We start from the raw sequence: 25,297 nt of genomic DNA, 5'->3' as shown, positions 1-25,297 counted from the left end.
GGGACACATGGTCCCCACCTTCCTGCCTGGTGGCTCACCCAGGGGTCTGCTGGAGCCGAAGGCAGGCGGGCAGCTCAGGAGGAGCTCGGAGCAGCACCAGAGCACGATCCTGGCCACAGGAAGCTGCCTGTGCAGTTCCATGTGTCCTATTTGTCACAGAAAAATACACAAGTGGCCCTGAGGGGGGGGGTCAACTCAGCTGACAAGATCTCTTGTGGAAGACAAACCTGTGACAGGCGACCGGGCAGGGGCCACTGGCCTTCCCAGCACAGACCGGCTGGCTGCGGCCAGGGGAGGCCTCTCGTTGGGCGGGCGCCCACGGGGAGGGCGAGGCGGAGGCCAAGGAGGCTGCTGCACCCTGCAGAGGCCGGGAGGCCACTGAGAAGCCCTACCACCAGCCCAGTGCGCACAGGCCCCGCCTGAGGGACCCGTCAGTCCACTGTGACGTCAGCCGAGGTCGGCTGCTGGGCTGCCAGCCCAAATACACCTGCAGAAGCTCAGGGGCCGCCAGGACACGAGGCACGGGGGCAGAGGATGGTCACAGGGAGGGTCCCAAGGCTGAGGGCAGGTGGGCCGCGCCTGGGCTCTCAAACTGGACTCGCCAATCAGCCTCCCGCAAAAGCCCTGGCTTCCGAAGCGGAGGAAGAACCGGCCTGTTGCAGACTGAAGGCGCAGAGGAGTCACACCCGGGGACATGATTTGTCACCAGCCGGTCCGCTCCTTACAGCTCTCCCGGGTGCTGGGACGAGGGGGGAGGGGAGGAAGGCTCAGGAAGGAGCAGTTCGTGCCTAGGAAGGGGCCGAGGCAGGCAGAAGGGCGCAGGTGCTGTTGCGCCTGCTGCTTCCTCTGTGGCGGGTTGGAGTGGGCCTGGCCTCCTCTTGGCAGGCTCTTAGACAGCCTCTAATCCCATCCTGCTCCTGGAATGCGGCGCCTGTTTATTGGCAATCCGCTCTGTTGACCAATTAGCCTGAGCCACAATCAATTAACCATTATGCAAATAGCCCGTCCAGGGTGAGAGCTGCTGCCCGCTGCCTGCTGCCTGCCGGGCGGGAGCCGACAGAGCCTGGCAGCCTCAGTACCAAGTGGCTTTTTCTGGAGAAGGCTGAGGGCAGGAAATCAAAAGGACAGACACCAAAGGAACCCAGAAAGGATGGCCCACCTGCAGGCCAGGAGGCTGTTAGGAGGAGCCGGAGAACATTCCAGAACAGACTCAACACTCGCCACCAGAGGCCGAAACTGCCTCCGATGCAGACTCAGGTGGACAGACACAGATGCCATGTGCTGAGAACGAGGGTGGCCAGCGGGGGGCGCTCTGGCCCACACCACTGATTCCAGATGCCGCTTGTGAGGCCGGCTACACGGCGGGGAGGCCGAGCGGCCCCACCCTGCTCGGTGGCTGGGCCCCAGCTGGGTCAAGCCACAAGTGACCAGCAGCTGCTGATGGAGCAGCCAATGACCCATGGGCAGGGAGGCGGCCTCCAAGCCAGGTCCAGAGGCCAGAGCACTGCCCGCTTGGGAGCGGCCACCCTCAAGACGGGCTTATGGTTATAAGTGGTTAAAAAAAAAGAAATCCACCACGTCCCATGGCAAGCGAGGATCGCGCGGGCCAGCCACAGCGAGCGTGGGCACAGGCGCAGGACGAGCCATATGCGTGCCTTCACTGAAGGTCTGCCATCCAAGTGGGCTCTGGGCCACTTGGGGAGCTGAGGAGATGGGCCAGAGACCGCCGGGGACCAGGTCCTGAACGCCTGGCCCGGGCCCTGTGCCATCCCCAGGCTCCAGCTCACACTTGGTGGCTGCCGACTCTTCCTGGGGGCCAAAGATGAAGGGACGCTGGGGACGGACGTGTCTGTAAGCAGCTCAGAGCTCTGGAGGCCTGGATGCTGCCTGGACAGCTCGGATCCACGCCTAGCCCTGGCCAGGAGAGGTGCGGGGCCCACCACGCTGGGCGGGACCATGCTGTTGAGGGGAGTGGGAACCCCAGGGTTGCTGAGAGGTGGAGCTGGAGTCCCCACGGCCATCCCCATGGCCTGCGCCTCAGCAGTCACCTCCAGGACCTCACGGGGAGAGGCACCTTCACCCACGGCGCGCGGTCTCAGAGACAGAGGGGTGGGACTCTGACCCCTGGGCACTGGGAATGCTGCCCAGGACCTGCCAACTCTCAACCCAGCCAGGGTCCTAAGTGCCCCCACACCACAGGCTAAGGCAGGAGGAGCGGGGGACACAGCGTGGGCGCTCCAGGGGAGACGAGTGGCCCGAGCAGCGCCCACCCAGGAGCCGGGCAGATGGCGGAACCTGCTCTACTCCGAGGCAGGAGAAGGAAGGACGGACCGACCGAGCCGCAGCCGGTGGGAAGTGGTCTGCAGCACTCCCTGTGCCCACCAGTGATGGGTGACGGGCAGCTCCTGGACCCACCTGCGGAGGAGCTTGGCCTTGAGCGAGGCGCGGGAGGCGCTCCAGGAGCTGAGCTCGGGGCTGCTCAGGGCCGTGGGCCGTGTGTGGTCCAGCACTGGCAGGTCCTTGCCCTGCTTCCAGAGCTCGTAGCGCTCGGGCTGCAGGATGCGCACGAACACGTCCATGGAGATCTTCACCATGTCCTTGCGGCAGGTGCACTGTGGGGAGACAGACGCCTGAGGCACGGGCAGCACCGGCCTCGCCCGGCCTGGTAGAGGCCCAGGGCCGTCCTCCACCCGGCCCTGTCAGTGGAAGGTGGCAGCCTCTTTCCCAGGGAGAAGTGTGACCAACCCCTTCTCAGGCTGCACGAACCGCGGCTGTCGGCAACCGTCCGAGGGGCTGAGCACAGGCCCAGGCTGGCGGAGGGCGTCAGAGCTGGGCACCACAGGCAGCGGAGGAGCCCAAGGCGACCAGCTGAGGCCAGCTCTGCCTTTCAGTTCCAAACAGAAATCTCCCTCCTTCAGCTGCGCCCCAGGCAGACAGAGCATTCTCCAAGCCGGAGGGAGAGGGTGGGAGTCGGCAGCCCCAATGAACAGGTGTGGTGAGGGCCAAGCCCAGGGTACGTTCCCAGGGGGCGGCCACCTCCCCTGGGCCTCACCAAGGGTCACCCTCACCGGGGAGCCGCTGCTCATGGGGCTTGAGGGAGGGGCTGCCAAAGAGGGAGCTGGGGCGCAGGGGCCCCACTAAGGTCGGCCATGCCCCGCCACACGCAGGGCAGGCACAGCGGGCTGCCTGCTGGACGCCGACAAACTCCGCCCAGGACAGGGTGGGCCCTGGCAAGCTGCAGACCACATGAGGCCGCGCTACGGTGCTGCCAGCAATCCCTGCACTTCGGAGAGCTGCGCCTCCCCACCCACTGTCCTCCAGTGTGGCCTCCACAGCAGCAGTGATCAGGCAACACTCAGCCTCGGGGCACTTGGGGCCAGAGAAGCCAGGCCCGAGTGACCGTGGAGGCTACTGCAGCTGCTTCCTGGCTCTCTGCAAAGTCCTGCCCAGGACCACGAGCACCAGAACAGGGAAGGCAGCCAGGGCCCTGGTCTCCCAGTTACTGACCTGGAGACGGTGGGGGGGGGCAACTGTGAGAGGGAGGGAGGCGGAGGGAGGTGACCACGCTCTAGGGCAGGGACTGGCAAGTTGTGTCCATGAGGGCCAGTTGCAGGTGGGACACTGCTGGCCTTGACCTTCAGTTCTTGACCTCTGTCTGCCACTGGAGTTCAAAAGCATCAGGACAATGTGCACAGGCAAAAGACTCGGCAAGGCTGTGTGCTAATAAAACTTTATTTACAAAGACCAGGCAGTGGGCCGCAGGGTAGGGCAATGACCTGCTGACTCCTGGTCCAGCGCAGGCAGCTAGAGCAGCCCTGGATGTCTCCCCTGAGGCTGAGGGCTGTGTAGGTGCTCAGGGCTGGGGAGGGGGTGCTGCTGCCAGGCTCCCCCAGCTCTGGGGGGGCAGATGGGATATGGGTATACAAGCAGCCCGATGGCCTCTGGCCCTTCCCTGAAAGCCCACATGGAACCTGCAGCCTCCCTGTCAGACAACAGGCCAGGTTCCCAGGGGCAGCCTCGGCGCTCTTCTGCTTTCAAGACCCCTCGCTGTCACTACACCGTACGCGGTGGAGGGACAGGCACAGAGAGGGAGGGTGGAACCGAGCAGGAGCAGCCGTGCCCCTCCAAGGAGCCTCCCAGACCCCCTGCTTTCCCCATAGACGGAGTCCATGGCTCCAGATGGGATGCTTCTGGCGGTACCGCCGTCTGGAACCCCCACAGCTCTGCCCACCCCCCAGGGGCAGCCACAGTGCCTCAGGCTGGACCTGGCACAGGGCTTTGGGAACAGAAAGGGACCCAACCATGCCGACAGGAGGGAGTATTTATGGCCAAGTGATTCCCAGAAAACTCGATTCATTTCATGAAGCCCGCGGAGAGCTGGCCGCGACTTGGCTGCAGTGGCGGGAGCGCAGATGGCGCCTGGGTTTCGGATTCCTGGCTGGGCTGCGGCCTTGCCGGCGCCACCATCAGCAGCGGCTTAAGGGATTTGTACGGAGCAGCTCTGCAATTGCTTTTCCTTTAGTAATTAGAAAAAGCACCTGTGCACCCGAGTGTGCGCTGGCATGCTCCGCCAAGTGCGTCCCGGCCTGCAGTGGCCAGCCCCTCACCGGCCAAGGCTGGCCCAGTTTCTGGCTTGCCCTCTGCCCACGGCTGCGCCCCCTGGAGGAGCTGCTGGTGCGAGCCTATCTGCAGCAGTCCTGGGAGCTGCCTTACAGGGTGGTGGCCGCCGGGAGCTCCCACACAAACGTGTCCCCGTGGGTTCTGTAGAGTGGGGAAGTGGGTACCCGAGAAGGAAACAGCGGGAGGAGGCAGGGCCTGGTGGCCCCAGGGAGGGGTACAGCCTGTGGGTGCAGGCATGTGGCATTCACTGTCCAGTGCCAAGCAGCTGAGCAACAGGGTGAGGGCCACAGACCTGTGGCCTGGCTTTGGTCTGAAGGTTCTAGAAAGCAAGGCCCTTCGGCAAGCACAAAGATGGCGCCCTCCTCAGGAGGCAGCCCAGCCACACGCAGAGCCTGCTGACGGCTGCCGCACCACCTCCAGGCTGGCCTGGGGACGCAGAGAGCCCGAGCGAGGGCCAGGCCTTCAGGAGCAGCAGGGGTAGCCTTTAGGGGCCTCAGCCGGAATCCTCAGGGCGGCCTCGGCAGGTGCCCGGTGAGAGAAGCCCACGGGCCGGTCACACTGTTTTCATTCAGGACCCCCCAACCCGTGTTGCAGCCCCCGACGCCCCGTCAGGCTGCCGACTCTCTGGGAAACGTGTCCTCATGGGGACCTGCTGCAGTCACTGAGGCCGACAGTCCTATGCAGTCCCCACCAGCGTGTGGGACAGCAGTGGAGTCACTCTTGGGGAGTGTGGCCGCGGCATTAGCTTTCGGTGGAAAAATCGGACCCAGATGGGGCTGGGCAGTCTGCGGCCCTCTGCAGGCCTGCGCACCCAGGGCCCTGCGCTCGTACCTGTGCAGTAGACACTCAGCTACCTCGGCAGGTGGCCACGGCGCCCAGGGACAGCCGTGGAGTCTGGGCCAGTCCAGTGTGACCCAGTGCGACCCCGGGTAGTGACAGCTGTCCATCTAGTACAGCTGTAGATGGGACACTGCTGGCCCCACGAGGACCAAGGCACCCACTAGGGACAATAAAGCAGCAAAGTGAGACTTGGGCTGGGAGCCCAATACCCGTGACCTGGATCTCTGTCCCCAAGATGGTCCTGCCTTGGCCTTGCCTCCGCGTGTGGGCTGCTGTCCTCTGCAGGCCCTTGTCCCTGCCCCAGTAGGCTCTCGGAGGGCTCCTCACATGGAGAAAGGCCTGACAGAGCCCTCGGCAGCGCCACTGGCCAGAGCCGCCTGCAGCCACATGCTGAGGAAGAGCGCGGCCACGGGAGCCTGACAGTAGAGGAACAGCAGCCTGCCCCTGATGCCCCAGGAGGCGGAGGGCCAGCGAGGCCACAGCCCCCCACCTGCCCCAAAGAAGCCCAGCCACAGTCCAGCCTCCACGGGCAGCCCCAGCGAGGGGCAGGGTGCAGGACGGCCAGCGCGAGGCCAGGGGGCGGTCCTGGGGCAGAGACGCCTTCCCTGCACCTGTTCTCTGCAGAGGGGCCGAGCGTGCAGCCCCAAGGCAGCAGGGTCAGGGAGGAACAAGGTCTCGAGGGGACACGGTCCCTCAGAAGCCCAATCAAGTGCCTCGAGCCTCTGACTCTCACACCAGCAGCCTCTGTGTGACTCGCGCCCTGCCTCTCCTGGAACAGGCCCAGGGCCAGGTCTGACCCACCCTGCAAGCAAAGCGCCACAGCGCCTGGCCCTGCCCACCTGCTCAGTCTGCTGGCCAAGCCTGTGCTCCAGCAGCAGGGCTCGCGCTCAAACGACACCATGAAGTCACAGGATTCGTGAGCAGGCCATTCAGAACCAGCTGGCCAGACGCGACTTAAGGCACGGGACGCCGTGGCGCAGTGGAGGGATGCAGGCTGGGGGGCCGCCATGCGCCACCCCCAGAACCCATGGGGACACCAGGGCATGTTGGCCACTGCCTGTCACCTGCACGGGCCCAGGCCCTCCACCCCAGATGCCCAGATGGGATGCACCCCACGATCCCTTCCCAGCAGAGGGCCACTCCCCACCCAGGCTCTGGGTCCCCTCTGGCTGCAGCTGCCTCAGTGGGCTTTAGTTTTACTCTTCTCCTGAAACTGGACCCACATGGACAGACAGAAGGACACAGCAACCCACGTGCCTGCAAAGACAACCCGGGGAGGCACTGGGCAGGAGCTCGCCTGTCACCTGGGCAGAGCCAGGCCAGGGCCTGAGGCGGGAGGGGCCTGTGCTGGAGGCGGGTGGGGGGCGCCTGCCAGCAGGTAAGGGTGTGCCTGAGACAAGCCCAAGCTCCAGGAGACCCCGTGTTGCGTCGCGTCGGGAGAGGCTCCCCAGAGGCTCTGGAACCTTCTCCCAGTGCTGAAAGCACGACTGTAAGGGCCTTTAGTCTCCCAAGGTTTTGGATGACCAAAAAAAAAAGACGCCAGTTTCCGACGAGACTCCCTACTTGTGGCCGTAAGACCCGAGCACAGAGGTCTCAAACTCCATGCTCAGGTGCCGCCTGTTCTGTGCAAGAAGTCTGGGCGAAGGGTCCCCCGTGCCACGCAGGCCCTGCCCAAAGCAGCCTGCAGCGCAACGGGGGCCTCTCCCCGCTGCCTGGCCACCACGCACGGCCCGCCTCCCCTGGCCAGATGGGCTCTCTGCTTCTCAGGCCACAATGGCAGGCAGGGTCAGACAGGAAGGAAGGACAGGGAGAGCGCCCTCTGCTCCCTCTCCTCCCCTGCCACCCGAGGTGACCAGCCTTGGGAACTCACCAAGGTCCCTAATGACCCGGTGCGAAAGCAGCCACTCGAGACTCTGCATGGCCTCCTCACAACAGGACAGGAAGGGGCCAGGGTACAAGGAGGGGACACTTGCATGGGAGAGCCCCAGCCACCAGGGATCCCCTTGTCACTTGGGCCACACAGGCCCCAACATGGAGCCCCCTGACATCAGGGTACGTGAGCCTCAGTGGATGGACCCTTAGGAAAGACCCAGGGTCAGGAGATCACCAGGCGAGAGGCTCAGCTGCCATTTATAAGTGACAAGCAGGAGATTCACGACCACTGCACTCAGGGGCCCGGATCTAATCTAAGTGCCTCTGCTTCTCATTCCCCCTGTCACTCTGTCACTTGGTACCCAGACACCAAGCCAAAGAGCTAGGGGCGCGTGGCTGTCACCCAGCCTGGGAAGACTGACACATCAAACAGCCCCATATCCATGTCTTGCAGGACCCACCGCCAAGTTCCCAGGGACACACAGAGCAGGGGCCAAGGCAGAGACAAGCACGCTTCTTCTTTCCGAAGCTGTGGAAACAGGAATCGGGATGGCCACCGGGTCGGGTGGGTGGCCGAGGGCCTGGGTCCTGCTCCGCGAAGGGTCCATACTGTGCGGAGGGTCTCAGAGCAGCCTCCTCCCGGACCAGACAGGAGCCGCTGACCACCCTCGCCCCGGCACTTGCCTTGCATGTGGAAGGCACTGGGTTCCACCCTCAGCACCACATAAAGAAAAAATAAAGACCTGTGTCCACCTATGAATAAAAAGTAAATACTTAAAGGTAAATAAAATAAAGGAATCATGTCCATCTACAACTAAAAACATTAAAAAAAAGTGTCACATCAGGTCCCGGGGTTCTGGTCCTGCCCCTTCCAGTGGGGGGGCACTGTCCCTGGTGCTTGGATGGTGGGCGCAAGGCCTGCTGGCCGAGCCCTGGCTCTGTGGACTCAGGGGTGTCTGTTCCTGCGGCTTCGGGGCGAGTGGCGAGCCTGCTGAGGGCAGACAGGCGACAGACCTGAGCCCGCGTCACACAGCAGAGCTCTAATCAGAGGCCACCACGTTTCCAAAGACTGAAGAAAGAGTAGAATTCGCTCAAGTAAAAGAGCAAAGTGGGAGAGCGGAGCCAGGCCTCGAGGGAGGGCCCTGATGCAGCTCAGCCACCACCAGCCCCAGCAGCCGCCGCGGCATCTGCAGGCCGATTCCCGCCGGCAGATGAGGCGGGAACCAGAGCGGAACATGGAGGGCGCCGGAGTAGAGCGGGTGAGCGGGGAGGCCACCAACTGCTAGGACAAAAGTGTGGCTGGTGCGTCCTGCTGTGGACGGGACGGGGCGTCCCTCAGAAGCAGCTGCCCTGAGCATGTGGAAGGCACTGAGTTCGATCATGTCCATCTACGACTAAAAACATTAGGAACAGTGCCACACCAGGTCCCAGGGGTCTGGTCCTGCCCCTTCCAGCCCCCCCCCAGCTCACTTGCCGTCACCCCCCCACCCTGGCTCCCACCCAAACATGCCGTGTCACAGTAGCGCCACCACATCTGCCGGGGTGCTCAGGTCCCAGTCTGCACGGCCTGGTGTCACCACCGACCTGTGGCTATCCCGGAGTCGGTGCAGAAAGGTGCACACGTGGCAGTCAACCGGGGGACCGAGGCGTGGAACACTGCTTGCCCTGGACTGAAGCACTCAGCCAGACCCCAGCATGCAGCGGGTACCGTGCCCTGACCTCACAGGGAGTCACGGCGCGTGGGGTGAGGCCAAGGGACCATGGGGGGGGGGGTAGGCACACAGCCACAAGCCCTGTGTCCAGAGGGCACCCGAGTGAGGGCAGCAGCCCCGAAGACGAAGCGCCCGCCCCAGCTGTCCTGCCGGCTGCTCCCTGGTCTCAACCCTGCTGCAGACCAGCCTTCCGGCTCCACCACTGGCAACAGACAGCTGAGCTGTGCCCAGCCCTTGCCCCACGCCACACAGCACTCGCTACCGGCAGAACCCAGCTGTCCACATGGACAGCACAAGGGCCTGGACAGGGCTCTGTCCCCACGGTCCCTCCAGCCCCACCAGAAAAGACCCTGGCCCTCCACAGCATGCCCACTGCCCTCTGAGAAGCCTCCCCACACAGGGGCCCTCGACTAGGGTCATTGCCCCCTAGGGGACACAGTGGCAGGGTCAGGTGTGGGGAAGCAGGGACATTGCCCGGCACCCTGCAGGGCCCAGGCCTGGCCGAGGGGAGGCCCCACTGTGGAGGTCTGGCTCAGAGCCCCCCCACTGTTGCGCACCTCTGGCCAGGCGCCCACACTCGGGGGCCTGGTGGCCAGGGAGTGTGACAAGAAGGTCCAGGAAGGAGAGCACATAGCACACCTCACACACGGGCCGCAAGGCCATCAATCAGGGGATCTGCAGCCCCGCCCAGGCCTGCTCTGCCTGCCCCCACCCCGCCTCTGCTGCCCTCCTGGCTGAGGTTGATCACCCAGAGCAGGCGGCCTCATTACCGAGCAGAGGAACCGCAGTCCTCAGAGCGCAAGCAATCTGCTCCCATTTCACAGTAATTGAGCTCAGGGCACCCCAGGCTGTGGAGCCCGCTCCCCGCCCAGCTCCTGCTGGCGCCCCACCCAGGTGCCAGCTGCCTCCAGCCTGGGTGTAGGGTGCCGAGGGGCCGCCTCCCAGGATCTGAGTCCCTTTCCTCATCTCAAACTCAGCTGAGGTCCTCCCTGCTGGCCGTGGAGGCTGCAGGGCTGCGGGCCCAGCAGGCAGTGACCTCGATGCTGCAGAAGAGCAGCCAAGTGCGGGGGATCCCTGGCCGCGCCAGTCAGGCCCTACCCCACTGACTCTCCACCTAGATGGTGGACAAGACCCCAGCTCCTGACCAGACCCTTGTCTTCTCAGTGCCACCCGCAGCGGCAGCCCTGGCCCAGCAGAGCCAGGCTAAGGCGGCGTGTGGTTTTGCAGGACTGGCTCACGCTCAGGGGGGTCGGCCTGGCGTGCACACTGTCCTTGAATGAGCAGGAACACCCTTTTGATGCCCCATTAGAACCCCACTACAAAGCCCGCCGTTTGCCCATTTGCACATGTGCCAGGGAACACTGCTCTGGGAATCAGGGTGGCACACAGGGGGCTGTGGCCGCCCACTGAGCAGGTGGGGCAACCAGGGAGCAGCAGGCCCATGGATGTGACCCAGCAGGACTCCTCTCCTCTCCTCTGTCCCTGCAAAGACCTCTCCCAGGCACTAGCATCACTGACTCTGAGAGAGGTCATCTTGCCCCTGGGGACAATGTCACCAGGCAAATAGGCAGAGCTCTGGGGCCCCAGCCACAGGAGGACAGGCGCACAGGGCAGCATGAGTGGCTTGGTCGGGGCTAAGTCCCCAGTGGGCACGGCCAGCCCGGGAGCCAGCCCAGAGCTCAGTCCAGGCCCCTTGCACAGGGCAGGTGCCAGCAGCGCGGGGGGGGGGGGGGGGGCAGGCTGGGGTGGATCTGGATGGGTGGAGGTCTTAACTCCACCGTAAAACACTCCCACCAGGAGCAACAGCAGGAGCCTCCCAGGGATGGCTGGGGACTCACTGAGGCACTCAGTGACAGAGTGCCAGCCCTGGGGCCACTCTCCCCAGCAGCCCTGCCTTGGCTGTAAGGAGATCACAGATGTTCACATCGCACCAGCCTCAGGGTGCCCCGCCCAGCTCTCCACACACAGAATGACAGGAAACCTCTGGGGACGACCCGATCCAGGACCAGGACCGGGCCACACACATACATTTTCCATGACTGTGACTAGCAAGGCAGGCGTGTCCCTGTCCTAGAGAAAGAGCCGAGATCAAGGAATGGCTGTGGTCCATGTGGCTGATGGCAGAGGCCTTCTGGGAAGCCTGCTGGAGGGTCACAGCAGACCCCGCACCAGGACTCCAGGGCTCTGGGCCTGGACTTCCTGACCCTTCCCCAGCCCCGTGGGTGAAGCCACGGTGCTGAGGCGGGGCTGGCCACCGTCGTGGCAGTGCCCAGGCGCCTGCTGCTCTCTGCAGGGCAGCGCGGCCTCCCGGCCGGGCCCGCCCACACCCCGGGGAAGCGGCCCCTCTGGACAGCCTGCGCCTGTCTCCTACCAGGTGGACATTCTCAGCCTAGCGAGAGCTAACCAGGACTTAAGATTTCTTAAATCATATTTTTAAAAATACAATGGTCAGGATTTTCCAAGGTTTACTGAGATAATTAATTCACAGATGATGGAAGTGTCCTACGTTGAGTGTACGAGCCAGTGACCCGCGCAGCCCCACACCAGCACCTGTACCCCACTCCCACCACCCACAGGAGCTCGGCCCCACGAGTCCTGCACCTGCAGGTCCCACCTCTGGGCTCTCCTGTCCGGGATGTCTCCTGTCGCTGAGTCACACGCTGTGGCCGTGTGTCCGGCTCTCGCTGAGCACGAGGTCCTCAGGTCCCTCCACGCTGCAACTGTCACCTGGCTCCTGCTCGGGCCAAGTGGGAGGCAGAGCTGGTGTGACTGTGTCTCCCATGTGCCTGTTCACTCTCCCACTAGCTGGTGGGCAAGGCTGGCAGCAGAGTCCCCACCCTCATCTCAAGGACATGAAAACCTCCTGCCATCCTCCTGTCCCAGCCCCCTTCAGGGGCCACACCTCGCCTCCTGCAGCCTGAGTCCCCTCAGGACTGTGAGGTCCCACTGCGTGCTCCGCCCGGGGTGTTTCTCCTTGGGACTCGCCATGGGGTCAGGGGTGTGGCACTTTCCTGCTACTGATCTCTGCTGTGGATGGAGGCCAGGCAGTGTCCTGCTACAGGGCTGGAAGGCACTGTCACCTTAGGGTGGGCTTCCCAGGAGCTGCTGGGCGCTGACAGGAGTGCACCGGCTGGGGCCGCCTCTCTGGAGGCCGGACCGCTGCCTCCTGCTCTGTGGCTCTTAGGCGGGTGCTACCCAGCCCCTGGATCCTGGGGAGTGGCCTGCTGAGACTGTGGGGCCGTCCCAGCACAAGGACCTGGCTCCCTCCCTTGTGAGCAACCAGGGATAGACCTGGGCTCCCTGGCCCAGGCAGGGAGGGCTCAGACCCGCACGGCTGCTAGGACAGGGAGAGCGCCCAGCGAGGGCCCTGACCCTGAGTGTGGCTCAGCACCCTGCACGGTGAGCAGCTGATCCATGTCTGTGCCTCCTGCGCCGGCCTGGCCCTCCAGGCTCTCCAGCCCTGCCTCAGCCGGAGCAGGAAGGGCTGCAGCTGCCGTCCACATGGCCAGCCAGACGAGCCAGCCAGGGCTCCGGCAGGGCTGAGGCTCACCGCCCCCAGGGAGTGCCCTTCTCTGGAGCGTTCTGGCCAGGAGGACCCCTGGGGACCCACTGGCATGGGTCAACCCCCACCACTGTCGGCCAGTCTGGGGTGTGAGCGGGCAGTGGCAGCACGCACCACATCCAGGTTGGCCTGCCGGGCACCCACACCAAGTCCCAGGCCCATCTGAGACCTCCTCAGGCAGCAGGGTCAGCTTGGATACCTGCGGAGGAGTCAGGATCAGCACCTCTAGGCAGAAGGCCTGGGGCTGGGAGCACGAAGAGCCAGGACTGGCAGGCAGGGTCAGGGCCCGGCCCAGGGGCCTCCAGGTCAGGGCTGCAGACTCCCTCTGTGAGGGCCAGAGCACGTGCGCTATGGGCTCACGGCTGGGCGGTCTCTGTGGGAATCGCCACCCTGGAGCTGGAGGACCAGCAGGTGTGTCCACGGCATGGACCACAGGACGGGCAGCGAGCTGTCCTGGACGTTCCCCTGGCGACGTAAGACCTGAGCCCTGTGTAACTTCACGGCCGTGGTCTTCGGATGCCCCTCCCAATCCATAAGCAGAAGGACTCGGTCCACTCCACCCTGGAGGAAGCCGGCCGGCTGGGCCTGGCCTGGGCTCTGGCCACAAGCCCTGACCAAATGCCTCAGTGGACAGAAGCCATCAGCTCAGGACAGTGGACAAGGAAGGACAGGCAAGGATGTGCAGGGCCTGGAGGCTGGAGAGGGGCCAACCAACAAGGAGGACAGCTGGCACAGGGGACAAGCTGGCGCAGGGTCCTTGGCCACAGGAGATGCAGGAGGTGAGGCCAGGTCTCCAGCCCTGCAGCAGGGCTGCAGCCCCGGGCCCACCACAGCCCCACGGGGCTCCCTGCCTCTCACCCCTGCTTCTGCAGCGGCTCCCGCCGCCTCCCACCCAGCAGGCCAAGGCAGCAAGGAGCCCGGTCCCCAGTAGAAGGGCGAGAGCCAGCATTCCAGGCCATGGACACCTCCCCTCCTCTATGGGCCTGGCCCTACCAGGGGTGGCCGGGCAGGGGTGGGCACAGCTGGGCTGGGAGGGGCGCAGCACCTGGACGCGCCCCCCCAGCCCGTGGCTTGCTTGGAGCGCAGCACTCCACACGCTCAGTAATTTCACGCTACACCGCCCGACAATGTAAGTGTGGAGGCCCCGTCGCAGGCCACACTTCCCAAATGTCACTTGTTTGTGAACACATGGCTGAATCCAAAATTGCTTTTAATATCAGGGCTCTGACGGCACCTCCAGACAGCACGAGCCCGGTGCACAGCTCAATCTGTCTTAGGCCAGCCACGGCTCAGACGGTCCTGGCCACCAAGGTGCCCCCGCAGCCACGCGCATGGCTAAACTCCCCGTCCACAGAACCACAGTCCTGACGTGTTTGCTCCTTTGGAGCAAAAGAGGAATCCTGCCTCCTGGTCTCCCTCACAGACTAGCCTGAGCCCGCCCGGGAGCCTGCGGCAGGCCTCCTCACTACAGCCCCTCTCCTTTAGGACCGGCACCCCAGTGGGGGCCACTCGGGTGGAGCACCTACCCAGCATGTGCGAGGCCCTGGGTTTCATCTCCAGCAGTGCCAAAAAATCCAAAAAATAAAAAATAAAAACAGAAAACCCCAAACTACAGCAACAAAACACGCGAGAAAGATAAAGAGAGGCCCCTTCGTGCAGAGCAGCACTGCTGTCTCTACTACCATGCTGAGAGCAAAGAAAGGGTGGCTTCCTCCAGGGACACACCAGGCGGGCGACGTGCAGCGGGAGGAGTGTGTGCAGGCTTTAGGAGCTGTGTACCGTTGGGGATCTGGGGCTGAACCCAGGGTGCTCAACCACTGAGCTACACCCTCAGCCCTTTTTACTTTTTATTTTGCGGCAGGTCTCACTGAGTTGCTGAGGTTGGCCTTGAACTTGTGGTCCTCCTACCTCAGCCTCCGAAGCAGCTCTTGATGACAGGCGTGGCTGTCATCCTAGTCCCAGAACCTGCGGCAGGCACACTGGTCAGCGCAGTGCCAGAGCCTCACTGGCAAAGACCTGAGGTCTCGGGAATGGCGTGGCATCTGGGTCTCGCCTCTGACCTCTCCTCACGGCCCCCCCATCTAGATCTGGGGGGAATCCAGTTTGCCCCAGTTCTGGCTCCTCTGGGCCCTGCACTTGGAGGCTGCAGGGGGCAGGCCTGCCCTCGGTTCCTGCCTGGGCAGAGTGGCCACACCGACTCTGCAGTGCGGGGCCCAGGAGGAGAGGGGCACCAGCGCCCCGGCCCAATGCCCGGGCCAGGCCCGGAAGGAGCGCACGGCCTCCTGGTGCCGCTGGGATAGGCACCGGCGGCCCGCAGGGGTGTCCTGGGAGGGGCCAAGCCAACATCCCCTGCTCTCCCTCCCATGGCTCCTGTCAGTCTGAGACCTGGTGCTCACAAGCTCCTTTCAGCCCAGTGGCATCCGGACCCCGAGGCCCACCCCTCAGCACAGCCCTGGGCGTGTCCCAGGCTGGCCCGCACGCCCTCTGGCCTGTAAGTGCCACACCAACAGTGCACACGGGGCTGAGGGAGACCAGGTGCAACAGTAGCCAAAGGTCAAGGAGGCTCTGGGGATAAGCACTTGGTTCAGACGTCCCGCCTACTGGCCAATGTCAGTGCTGGACAGGAGGGCAGGTGACCACGAGAAACCACTGAACTTGTTCTTCACCAAGCCAGCAAGAGGGGCGGGCCTGATCCTGACCACTGCCCAGAGCAGCCCCTGGAGGGCCCACCAGGGACAGGAAGACAGAGGCCTAAGTGGACACTCCTCAGCCCCTAGCCCTCCAGAAAACCACTCACTGCCAGAAAAAAAAAAACTTCCCATTTGCACCCCAGACCAGCAGGACAACAGGGGACAGCCCCACCAGGGCCACCAGACCAGGCAGCCAGAGAGGACATGCTGGAACCTAGCCCGGGGCCACTGCAGGCCCCCTCCACCCCCCCCCCCATCCACCAGGAGAGAGGCATGAGCTTGCTCAGGACCCAGATGCTGAGCCTGGGTGGGCAGCTGCCCCAGGGGCCCCGGGCCCCGTGGCAGAGGCAAGTCGGGCCACTTCCTACCCCGCGAGGCCCGTGCACGGCATCTGCAGGACCTACCTGAGTGGCAACTTTGCCGTAATCAATCCACCGCAGGGTGGCAAAGTTGGTGGACTCTGCGCAGTTGAAGCCGTGGTTGAAGCCCGCGTGGTAGCCGTAGGGGAACGTGATCATGAACTCGCCGGCCTCCTGCGTGATCTGCGGGACAAAGTGGACCGGTAAGAGGGGGAGAAGGGGCAGGCCAAGGGGGAGGAACCAAGGCCACCAGGAGCCACCATGCCGAGCACAGCAGGAGACAGGGCTCAGAGGGGCACCCCAGGAGCTGGCGGGGCTCCTCAGAGTTGGGGAGCCCTGACGCCCGAGGCGCCTGCCCAGCTCCCTGAGGGCAGGCCACTGCTCTGCTACCAGCACTGCCGCTCGCGTGGCCGGCCAGCCCTGCTCTGCAGCACCTTCCAGCACGCCACTGGGCTCCACGACTGGGCACTCAGGCTGAAGCCCGGGGAGGCAGGGCTGGCCTCAGAGGAGGCTGTGGAACAGCCTGGCCAGGTATCCCCACGGGGTCAGGCTCAAGCGGACAGAAAGTGCTGGTGGATTAGCAGGGTTCTGAAAAGGGACAGGGCACCTGCAGGACAGCGTCCAGTCCCTGTACGAGGAGTGGCCAGGTCTGCAGCCCACATGCCAGGAGATGGCCTGCAGAAGGCCACTGTTGGCCACAGAATCTCCCGTCATGCCTCACATGGCCCAGCGTGCGGGGCCTGGACAGAAGGGCCATTTAAGAGAGACCCGGCTAAAGGTCTGGCCTGAGTGGGGCGGGCGGGGGCCACAGTGACCCAGACCCCAGGCTTCCAGAACAGTCTCCTGAGGCCTGGAGGAGGGGGCTGCCAGACAGTGGGGGGTCAGCCCCACACCAGGCCACCTTCCCCTCCCAGGACGGGGACGGCAGACCACCACCGACCCATCTGCTGCTGATGAAGCGCTTGGGCAGGCGATGCCCAGGAAGACGGCAGCAGGCAACGGTGGAGACGGCTCCCGCTGCCGGGGAGGGCTGCCGGGTGCGCCTCAGACAGGCACTGAGGGGTCCACTGGCGGACCCCGAGTCTATCTGCGTGCAGTACACCACGTGGCACAAGCAGAGGGTGGTACACACCCACACCCTTCTGGCAGCCAGGGCAGGACAGGTGCCCAGCACCCTGCAGGCAGGCCCACCCACGCGTGCTCTTGCCACTCGGGCCGCTGGCTCTCAAGGCGCACACGCCAAGCCAGGGTGCCAGGCAGGGTCGAGGTGCCAGGCGGGGTCGAGGTGCCAGGCGGGGTCGAGGTGCCAGGCGGGGTCCTGCTGGCTCCTGGGTGCCAGGACAGCCTTCCCTCCCGAGTGGAGCCGGTCATGAGGATGCGTCGCTGTTGTCCAGCCTTTCCCTGCCGATGGCCGTGTGGGCCATTTCCAGCTTCAGGCTCCTGTGAGGAAGCCACCAGGAAGGTCCCTGTGTGAGGCTCCCCAAGACGTGGGTCCTCTCTGCAGAAGTGGGCATGGGAGGGCATTGTGGGCCCAGGTCTGCACTTCCTGGAGAGGGCTGCCCAGGGCTCTCCAGCACCCGTGGCCACTGTGGCCACGCAGGTACATCCGCAGTGCCGAGGCCGACGTGTCTGCTGGCCTGCAGGTCCTCGCGGGTCCCTCCAGCCCTGGCCCTGTTTGCACAGGGGGCTTGTCCTCTCGCCCTCGCGAGTGGGCTTGTGGGTGTTCTCAGGCCGTTCACCTCACTTGTCCCCCAGAGAGGAGCAGAAAGGGCTGCATGCGTAACCAGCAAGGAGTCCAAGGCCCGGGGCTGGGGTGGTGGAGAGGGGCTCCCCCGCCAGGAGCAGCCGCCGCATCAAACATCAATCAAGACCCTGCGGCCTGGGAAGCGCCCGTCCCGGAGAACTGTAATATTTTTCTTTTCAAATAATGAATTACACCAATCAAGGGAGTCAGTGTGCATTAAGCCATATTTTAAAATTTCTGTCCAAGTGACAGCCTCACGCAGCAGGGTGGCGTGTCGGCAGGAATCAGGGAGGGGGACATGCCTGCGTCCCCAAGGCCCCACAAGCACCCACGTAGCCAAGATCTCCAGGACTGCCTCTGTCACCTCCTTGGAGCTCCATGTAACAGGAGCAGGCGAAATAAGGCTTGGAAAATTTTTTTAAAAATGAAATTAATGGCCAAGCAGGTGGCCACACCTCTAATCCCAGTGGCTCTGGAGGCTGAGGCGGGAGGGTCATGAGTTCAAAGCCAGCCTCAGCACTTCAGTGAGAGCCTGTCTCTAAATAAAACGTAAAAAAGGGCTGGGGATGGGGCTCACTGGTTAAAGGCCCTGGGTCCAATCCCTAGTACTGATTTCCCAGCCTGTTGGAGCTGACCCAGAAAGCCCCTGCTGTCTCTCCCTCTGACCCCAGGCGGGACGCTCTGCTCTCCAGAGGCTGCCCTGGTGTGGTGGACAACCAGGCCTGCAGGTTCACCATGCAGCCACACCGGGAGCTACAGACTCAGGCCTTCGGGGGCACAGCTGGGACCCTGTGACACCAAGTGTAAAGCCTGGACATGAGGGGCCAGGCTCAGGTGCACACCGGGGCCTCATCTGCCCTGACAAGCCCTCGCCTGACCGAGGCCCGGGATAGGACGCGCTGCTAGGACGACGAAAAGGCCCCGTTCCTATCAAAACTTCCACATCCCTGGGGTGCACCCAGCCTGGACGTCTGTCCTGCACGTCGCTGCTGTCACCATCTCCTGACAATGGATCAGGGGCGTTCTGGTGATGGGCAGGCCAAGCAGCAGGGGTAGTGGGGAGGGGCGCTGGCCCGGCTGCTGGTCCTACAGGGAGCCTGGGGCCAGGTCTCCGGGGCTCTTGCAGGATGAACGAGGCGGTCGGAGGCAGGTTACAGAAACACACACTTTTAATCATTAAAAGCCTCTACCATCGATCTGCTTTTCCTTCTAGAAGTAAATACCATTACAAAGATTTATAAGGGGAGTGCGGGGAGTGACTCTTTTGAAGAGTGCCAGGAATTCTGATGGGGGACCACGCTGCTCTCAGAAAAGGGTGCTCGTGGCTCAGGGGTCACTTGGGAGGGGCTGCTCCTGCCAGCTGGACAGGCACAGACACCCGGCCCCACAGGCCACATCCGGGCCACCGAGCCGGGAGCAAGGGAGCGGCTTGGTGTTGGGCAGGTCACAAACCCGCACCTCTCCCTTCCCTGAGCACAGCGCCCTCGACTGGTTTCCTGGTAGTGACTCAGTTGAGGCCACGACAGAAAGGAGAAGCAGGAACAGGAGCCTGCATCCTCAGGACGCTCCCCCCATCCTGCACGCCCCGGCTGGGGCACAGTCCCTGGGCCATGCCCACGCCCACGCGGTCCCAGCTGATGCTGCAGGCAGCGACCGGGCTTCAGGGGCCACCCCACCCCCGTGTGCTGAGCTCCGTGCGAGGCTCTTCACAGAGCCCTTCAGAACCAGGCCCCAGAGGCTCTTCTCACCCCCGCCCTCCGGGCTTGGAAGGCTCCAGCCTCCCACCTGGATGACATGGGGACTTTCCTGCCCACAGAGGCCGGTCCTGAACGCCCGTTAGCTGGACCTTCAGGCCAGGTGCAATGCATGCTCCCCTGGGGACACAGGGCTCCCAGGCCTGACTGAGGTGTCTGTCGTCTGGGTGCCTAGAGAGCTGCTCTCTCACCACCCACTACCTCCTGCAGACCACAGTCCGCCTGACACCTCGTCCCTCAGCCCTCTGCGAGGATGTGGCAGCCTCAGAGCACAGGCTGCAGGGAGCCAGCCCTTTCGTCTCTAAGCCTGTGTACATTCTCTCCAAGGTGGGCTAAGGCGGCCACTCTATGGGGCCCAGACAAGGTGCAGCCTGAGAAGAGGCACCTGAGGCTGGGAGGGGTCTGCCCTGGGTCCTCTGTAGCAGGTCCCACCTTTCCCCTTTTGCACTTGACCCCCTGTAGCCCTGCTAAGGGACCAGGGGGCCACACTGGGGACCCCACTTGGTTCACAACCCCCCCACCTCACCACCAGCAGGGCTTGGAGGCCAACCTCAAGGACAACTTGCCCCCCCTCAACCTTCTCTGGGTCAAGATCCTGTCTCCTTGGCCATTTGTAGCCACTGGATCTAGGCCCTGGCCCCTCCCCCCGTGGGCGCCTGCCAGCCCATACGCACCCGGCTGAAGGGGATCCCGTACTTCTTCAGGATGATGGGCGAGATGAGTGTCATCTTGTGCCGCAGGAAGGCGTCGCAGCCCTGAGAGCTCCCGGGGAAGAATCCTGGGTGGGAGAGACCAGGGTGAGCGGGGCCGGGTGAGCGTGCTGAGCTGGTGCCACACGCCCGAGAGGCCACGGTCAGGCCACAGGGCCCAGGGCCACAGCTGCAGGACCCACACATGGCCCGGGGCTCTGCTGAGGGGATGCAGGGGCCCTGCGGGCAGCAGACCAACAGAGATAGCCCAGAGGGAAGGACAGAGCCACTCATGTGACAGGTGTGGCCCGGCACACACTGGGTCCCACACGTGGGGCTCTTCCTGGATGCAATCTGCTGAGCCACTGTCACGTGGAGAGCACCTGAGAGTGCAGCCAAAGGGCAAAACGGGTATCCCCCCCCCCCCCCCCCCCCCGGCCAGTACTGCAGAGCCAGGCCAGGCCCGGGTGGTCGGAGCAGCTCTTACAGGCTTCCTCCAGCAACCAGCCTGACCCGGCCCCAGGACACCCTGGGGCACATAGGGTCCTGAGCGCCCTGGCCCGGCCCACAGCTCCCTGCCGAGCAGGCGAGGGAACCAGACAGAGCCACCCTCAGCCCCCAGACCCAGGGAGAGGGGAGCTCACAGCCACCCGCCTCACTCTCCCGCCACAGGAAAGGGGTGGTCTAGTTCCCGCTCGGAGACTTCCTGCCCCCAGCAGACCCCTAGCTGACCGAAGCCACGTTCAGTCAGGACCCAGCATCGCCCCACGGGCACCAGTAGCTCCCGACCACTTCCCAGAGACTCCCACGGCCCCTCTGGCCAAGGCTCGTCACCACACCTGCACTGTGGCTCAGGGAAAGGGAGTCCCTGGCCTCCAGACAGCAGGTCCTGGCCATGGCCCAGCTGGCCCCACGCCTCAGGTGGAGCACACAGTCCCTGCTGCAGGAGGGACAGCACTAAGGAAGGCCAGCTCTCTCGTGGGCTCAGCACACTTCCTAGAGCGGGCACGCAGCCCCGAGCCAGGGTGGGCAGCAAGTGGGGACAGGCCCCTCCGTGCTCAGGCACTTCCTGCTCTGCTCCTGACAAATGGAGGATGAAGAGGCCAAGGAGGTGGGCAGAGCGGGGGGCAGGGAGGGAGGCTAAAGCCGGTCCCTCATCCCAGGGGTCTGCACAGTGCTGCTCTGTCCATCCCAGCCACTATCCCCGCGAGGGGAGACCAGGCGCCATTCAGATCAAAGGGCAGGAGGGGAGGAGGTCATGGCGGTGGCAGGCACAGCCCACGGGTGTCCACTGCCTCCAGGATGGACCTGCAGCCATCCTGGCCTGGATCTGGGACCCCGGTCTCTTGGCCAGCACACACCCGGGGGTAGATGGTCAGAGGAGACCCTGGCGCTGGCAGAGGCTGGCAGAGGCTCGTCACCACACCTGCACTGACACAATAGCAGTTCTGGAAGGTGTGACGCTCCCTGGACCAGCCCCTCCTCCTCGCCGAGAGCATTTTAATGAGAATTAAGACCCACCGCCTTGCCACTGCTGCCTGCCACTGCTGTGGCCGCCCGCCGTTCCTCTTTTTAATGCGCGCTTTAAGTGGCGCTCATTAAAGCTCTAATAAAGACGCACATTTTAAGTGATTAGCACCGGTAATGCGCCGAGCATTAATGCTCTCTGCGGCCCCCCAGCGCTCCCCCAGCCCTCCCCGCAGAGCCAGGCCCTCGTTCTCCAGGTTACTCGCACACCCACCTCACCTCCTCCACCACCGAGCCCGTGGCACAGCCCAGGACCCTGGCAGGGTCCCAAGCCAGGCAGCCAGGAGACGCTGGCATCTGACAGGCCTGTGCTCCTTGTCTCCGACCCTCCCTGGCCGAGGCCTGCCCCGAGTTCTGGGCAGCTGAGCCTCCCCTCTTCAAGGGCCCATCTAGGGATCCCCCATGGAGCGGCCTTGGCTCCCCACAGGCCCTGCCAAGCCCTGTACAGGACACACAGCTTGCCCCAGGTCGTGGCTTGGCTGCGGAGAGTGGGAAGGGCGTGTGCCCACCAAGACTGCCCAGGCCACGGGACCCTCTTGTCCCCGCTCATCCCCGCTCGCCCTGTTAGCCTGCAGCTCTCTAACACAAAAGGCAGCCAGAGAGGAGCTGGGGCGCCGCGACTGGTCTAGATGTGATCCAAACGCAGAGGAGAGAAGCTGTGGGCAGGGCCAGGGGAGCGAAGACCTGGTCACCACAGTGCCTGAGCTCGCCACTTAGGTCCTTCCCTCTGTGAGCCCACAGGGAGACCCCGGGGTCCTCACGGGAGGAGCCAGGAGGGCCGACGCCGCGTGCCGGCTCTGGAGCTGGAGGAGGGGGCCTTGGACCGTCCCTGGGGCCTCGGGAGGCCCAGCCTGCCTCCCCTGGACCAAAGGCAACAACCTCCAGAGCTGGGAGCTGAGCTCTTTGAGGCCAGCGAGCAGCAGCACAAGAGGAGACCCACGCCACAGGGACACACCGGATGCCCTGAATGACATCTTGCTAAAACTGCAACAGGAAGATCGTCTTCTTTGTCCTCTGTCACAGCCCTGGAATGCCCAGTGGCTGGCCCTCTGCTGTGGCTGAGCATCACTGCAGAAGCCCAGCTAGAGGCACACGCTGCTGGGACCAGGTGTGGCCACCCCCAGGGAGGTCCAGGTGCCTACAGGACGCCAGGCAGCTGTTCCGGGGAGGGCACCTGGCCCACCTGCCCCAGCAGGCCCCCACATCTCAAGTGCATCTCCCAAGGTCAACAAATGCCAGGCATGCCACCTCCAGGACAGGGCGCCCGCTGCTCCTCCGACGCCCAAAGCCAGTGGGAGCAGGAGATGGCAGGTGCAGGGTGTCTTTGTGCCAAAGGAGAGAGGGGACAGAGGGCAGCAGCGGGGGTCAGGGAGCTGAGGCGCCAAGGGCCCTCGTGGTGTCCAGGCAGCTCCCAGAGCAGAGGGTTCTCACTGGCCCTCACTCTCCTGTGACCCCAAGGCCACCTGCTGGGCCAGCACAGAGTTGGCGGCTGTGCTGAGGCGGGTGCTCAACAGGGCAGGACCCGAGAGAGGCGGCTGCAGCAGCTGGGCTTGCTGCACCTGGGGCCGGAACTCCCACCCGAGTGGGGAGCACAAAGGGTGGTGATCAGGTCTCATGGAAGGGAGGGAGCCCCTGCCACAGAGGACACACACAGGGACCGCCTGTGAGGGGCAGCCCTCACCAGGCGCCAGCTCTGCTGGGGCCCTGACCTTGAAATCCCGGCCTCCAGAACCTGCCACTTGCCGACACGTCAGGGGGTGCCAGCTCCATGGCCCAGCAGGCAGGGGTAAGACTGGCGGTCCAGGCTCTGAGGAGCCACGTGACAGCAGACAGCTTGGGCTGGTGTTCGGCAGGAGAGGGGCCCGTGGCAGGAGCTCCTGGGGGACCAGGCTCCTAGGCAGCAGGGCCACGAGGCTTGGTGCTGAGCCAGCCAGGCACCCTGAACCAGGAGCCCCTCAGACAAGTGCTCTGGCTCCGAGTCCCCTGAGAGGGTATGAATGCAGGCCAGGGGTGGGCGATAAGGACATCCGCAGAGGGAGCCCAGCACAGCTGGCCCCAGGACGACATGGCGCATGGCCTGGCGGCACTGCACAGGCCAGGGGCGGCCAGCCCAACCAGACTCGCAACTAGAGAGCTGGCGAGGCGCAGGCACCATGAGGCCACGAGAACACGCCGCCCTCCCAGCCTGCAGGAGCGCGGCCAGGCCGGGACCTCAGGTACAACAGACACGGGGACCACACACGGTGGGATGCGGATCTGGTCCCCAGGGAGAGAGAAAATGGGGAACAGGATACCAGTGTCCTGAAGCATATCGCTGTCCCCAACCGGAACCCACAGCCGCCACTCCCCGGCCCGCCTGCCGGCCCAGTCCACCCTGCACCCCGTGGGCGCAGACACCTACCGATGGCCAGCCGCTCCAGGCGCTTGCCGTGCTCCGGCGGGATGGCATACCTACGAGAGAAGGGAGGCAGGTCAGAGGCCAGCGGAGACATGGCAGACGGTGGGCACACGGAGGCGGGGGGGGGGGGGTGGGACCCCACGGGGAGGGGCGAGGAGCAGCTGGAGGAGGGAGCAAAGGCAGAACCCCAGGCCAAGGCTGCGACAGCAGAGGCAAGGGCCAGGAGGGGACATCCCCAGCTAAGTGACACTACACCCTGCTGAGGACAGAGTAGCAAAGACAGAGCTGGACTGGGGCTGCAGTGGGTGTGCTGTGCTCAGAGCTCAGCAGGAAGCGCCTCTGTGGGGTTCCCGGGCCGGGGACCAACAGGGAAGAAGCTTCCCGAAGGAAGGCCTCACTCTCACCACCTAGCACGCTTTCCTTCACACACTCACGTCTGAGAGAGGACTGAGGCGCCATCATCAGTAAGAAAGATGTAACAGAAAGTTTGCCAACAGATGCCATGGGCCCCATGCCACCGACGCCATGTGTGCAAGCTGGCGAGGTCGCCAGGGACGGTGCGGCAGCCTCAGCCTGGCAGGGGGCGAGCTGCACAGCTGGCCCGGCCCAGCCCACTGCCCACCAGCGGGGGTGCCTTGGGACATCTGTGTCCTGGCATGGAGCGGGTGGAGGCCAGGACGCTGCAGCACCCGGGACGCCACCCCAAGGATGGTGCCAGGCTTAGAGACCCCTCTAGAGTAAGGCTGCCAGCATCTCTGGGGAGCCGGGCAGGAGGGGGCACAGCAGGCCTTGGCCTCTGGCCTCAGAGCCCCGGCCGAGGCCATTCCAACCAATTGAGAAGTTCTTTCCTAGTAAGATTAAAAGGGGTGGGGGCAGGAGAGGAGGGAACAGTCTCTCTAATCTAAATGGGATATGAAAATAAATTCCTGGGCACATTCCAGGGCCCCTGCCTGAGGCAACCCAGGCACCTTCACTCCATTGTTCAGAAATTATCATTGTCTGGACATCCTCGAGGTCATTCCTTCTTAAAGGGCCCTTTATCAGGTATGTGGAGATGATAAAAGTTAATCCCAACCCAAAGCACTTTTTTGGGACTGGTGCCCCCACCCCCACCCAGGAAAGGAAGCATCCTGTGCCTTCTGGGAAGAGCGAGGAGGACGGGAAGGAACTAATTTATGGCTTCGAGGCGGGATGATGAATGCAGTACCCCCAGCCGACAATGCAGCTTTCACTTAATTACTGCCTGTAATTGGGAGTTGTAAAGATAAGATTAATTGAATCTGGTGGATGTTAAAAGTTTAATACATTGGAACGCGGCTCCTCTGTTATCGGGAAGCCCAGACTGTGGGACGCTGGCCAGTGCTGGGAAGGGCAGCCCCTGGAGACGCACACAGCTCCTGGGCGGGAAGCTCGCAGCCTCCGAGGCCAGGACTGTGCTGTCAGGCCCGGAGCCCGCTGCACCTCCCACCACCTCCCAGGGCCTAGCAGCATCCGGGGCCAGGGGCTTGGGTCCTCAGGGACACATGCACC

At 64.1% G+C, this 25,297-nt stretch overlaps 1 protein-coding gene across 1 annotated transcript in view; it reads right to left on the bottom strand.

Moving 5' to 3' along the window:
- Window positions 1–25,297, bottom strand: part of KDM4B (lysine demethylase 4B) — a 114,067-nt gene that overhangs the window by 23,668 nt on the left and 65,102 nt on the right. The window contains 4 exon segments of the mRNA XM_081283512.1: window positions 2,416–2,612; window positions 15,701–15,838; window positions 19,828–19,931; window positions 23,771–23,820. Of these exon segments, the coding sequence (XP_081139638.1) occupies window positions 2,416–2,612; window positions 15,701–15,838; window positions 19,828–19,931; window positions 23,771–23,820 (489 nt within the window).

This window comes from Spermophilus citellus, assembly GCF_964194105.1.
Source record: "Spermophilus citellus genome assembly, chromosome: 3".
NCBI classification, from domain to species: Eukaryota; Metazoa; Chordata; class Mammalia; order Rodentia; family Sciuridae; genus Spermophilus; species Spermophilus citellus.
The sequence above is the reverse complement of the archived record's forward strand: the minus strand, read 5'-3'. Positions and strand labels throughout refer to the sequence as shown.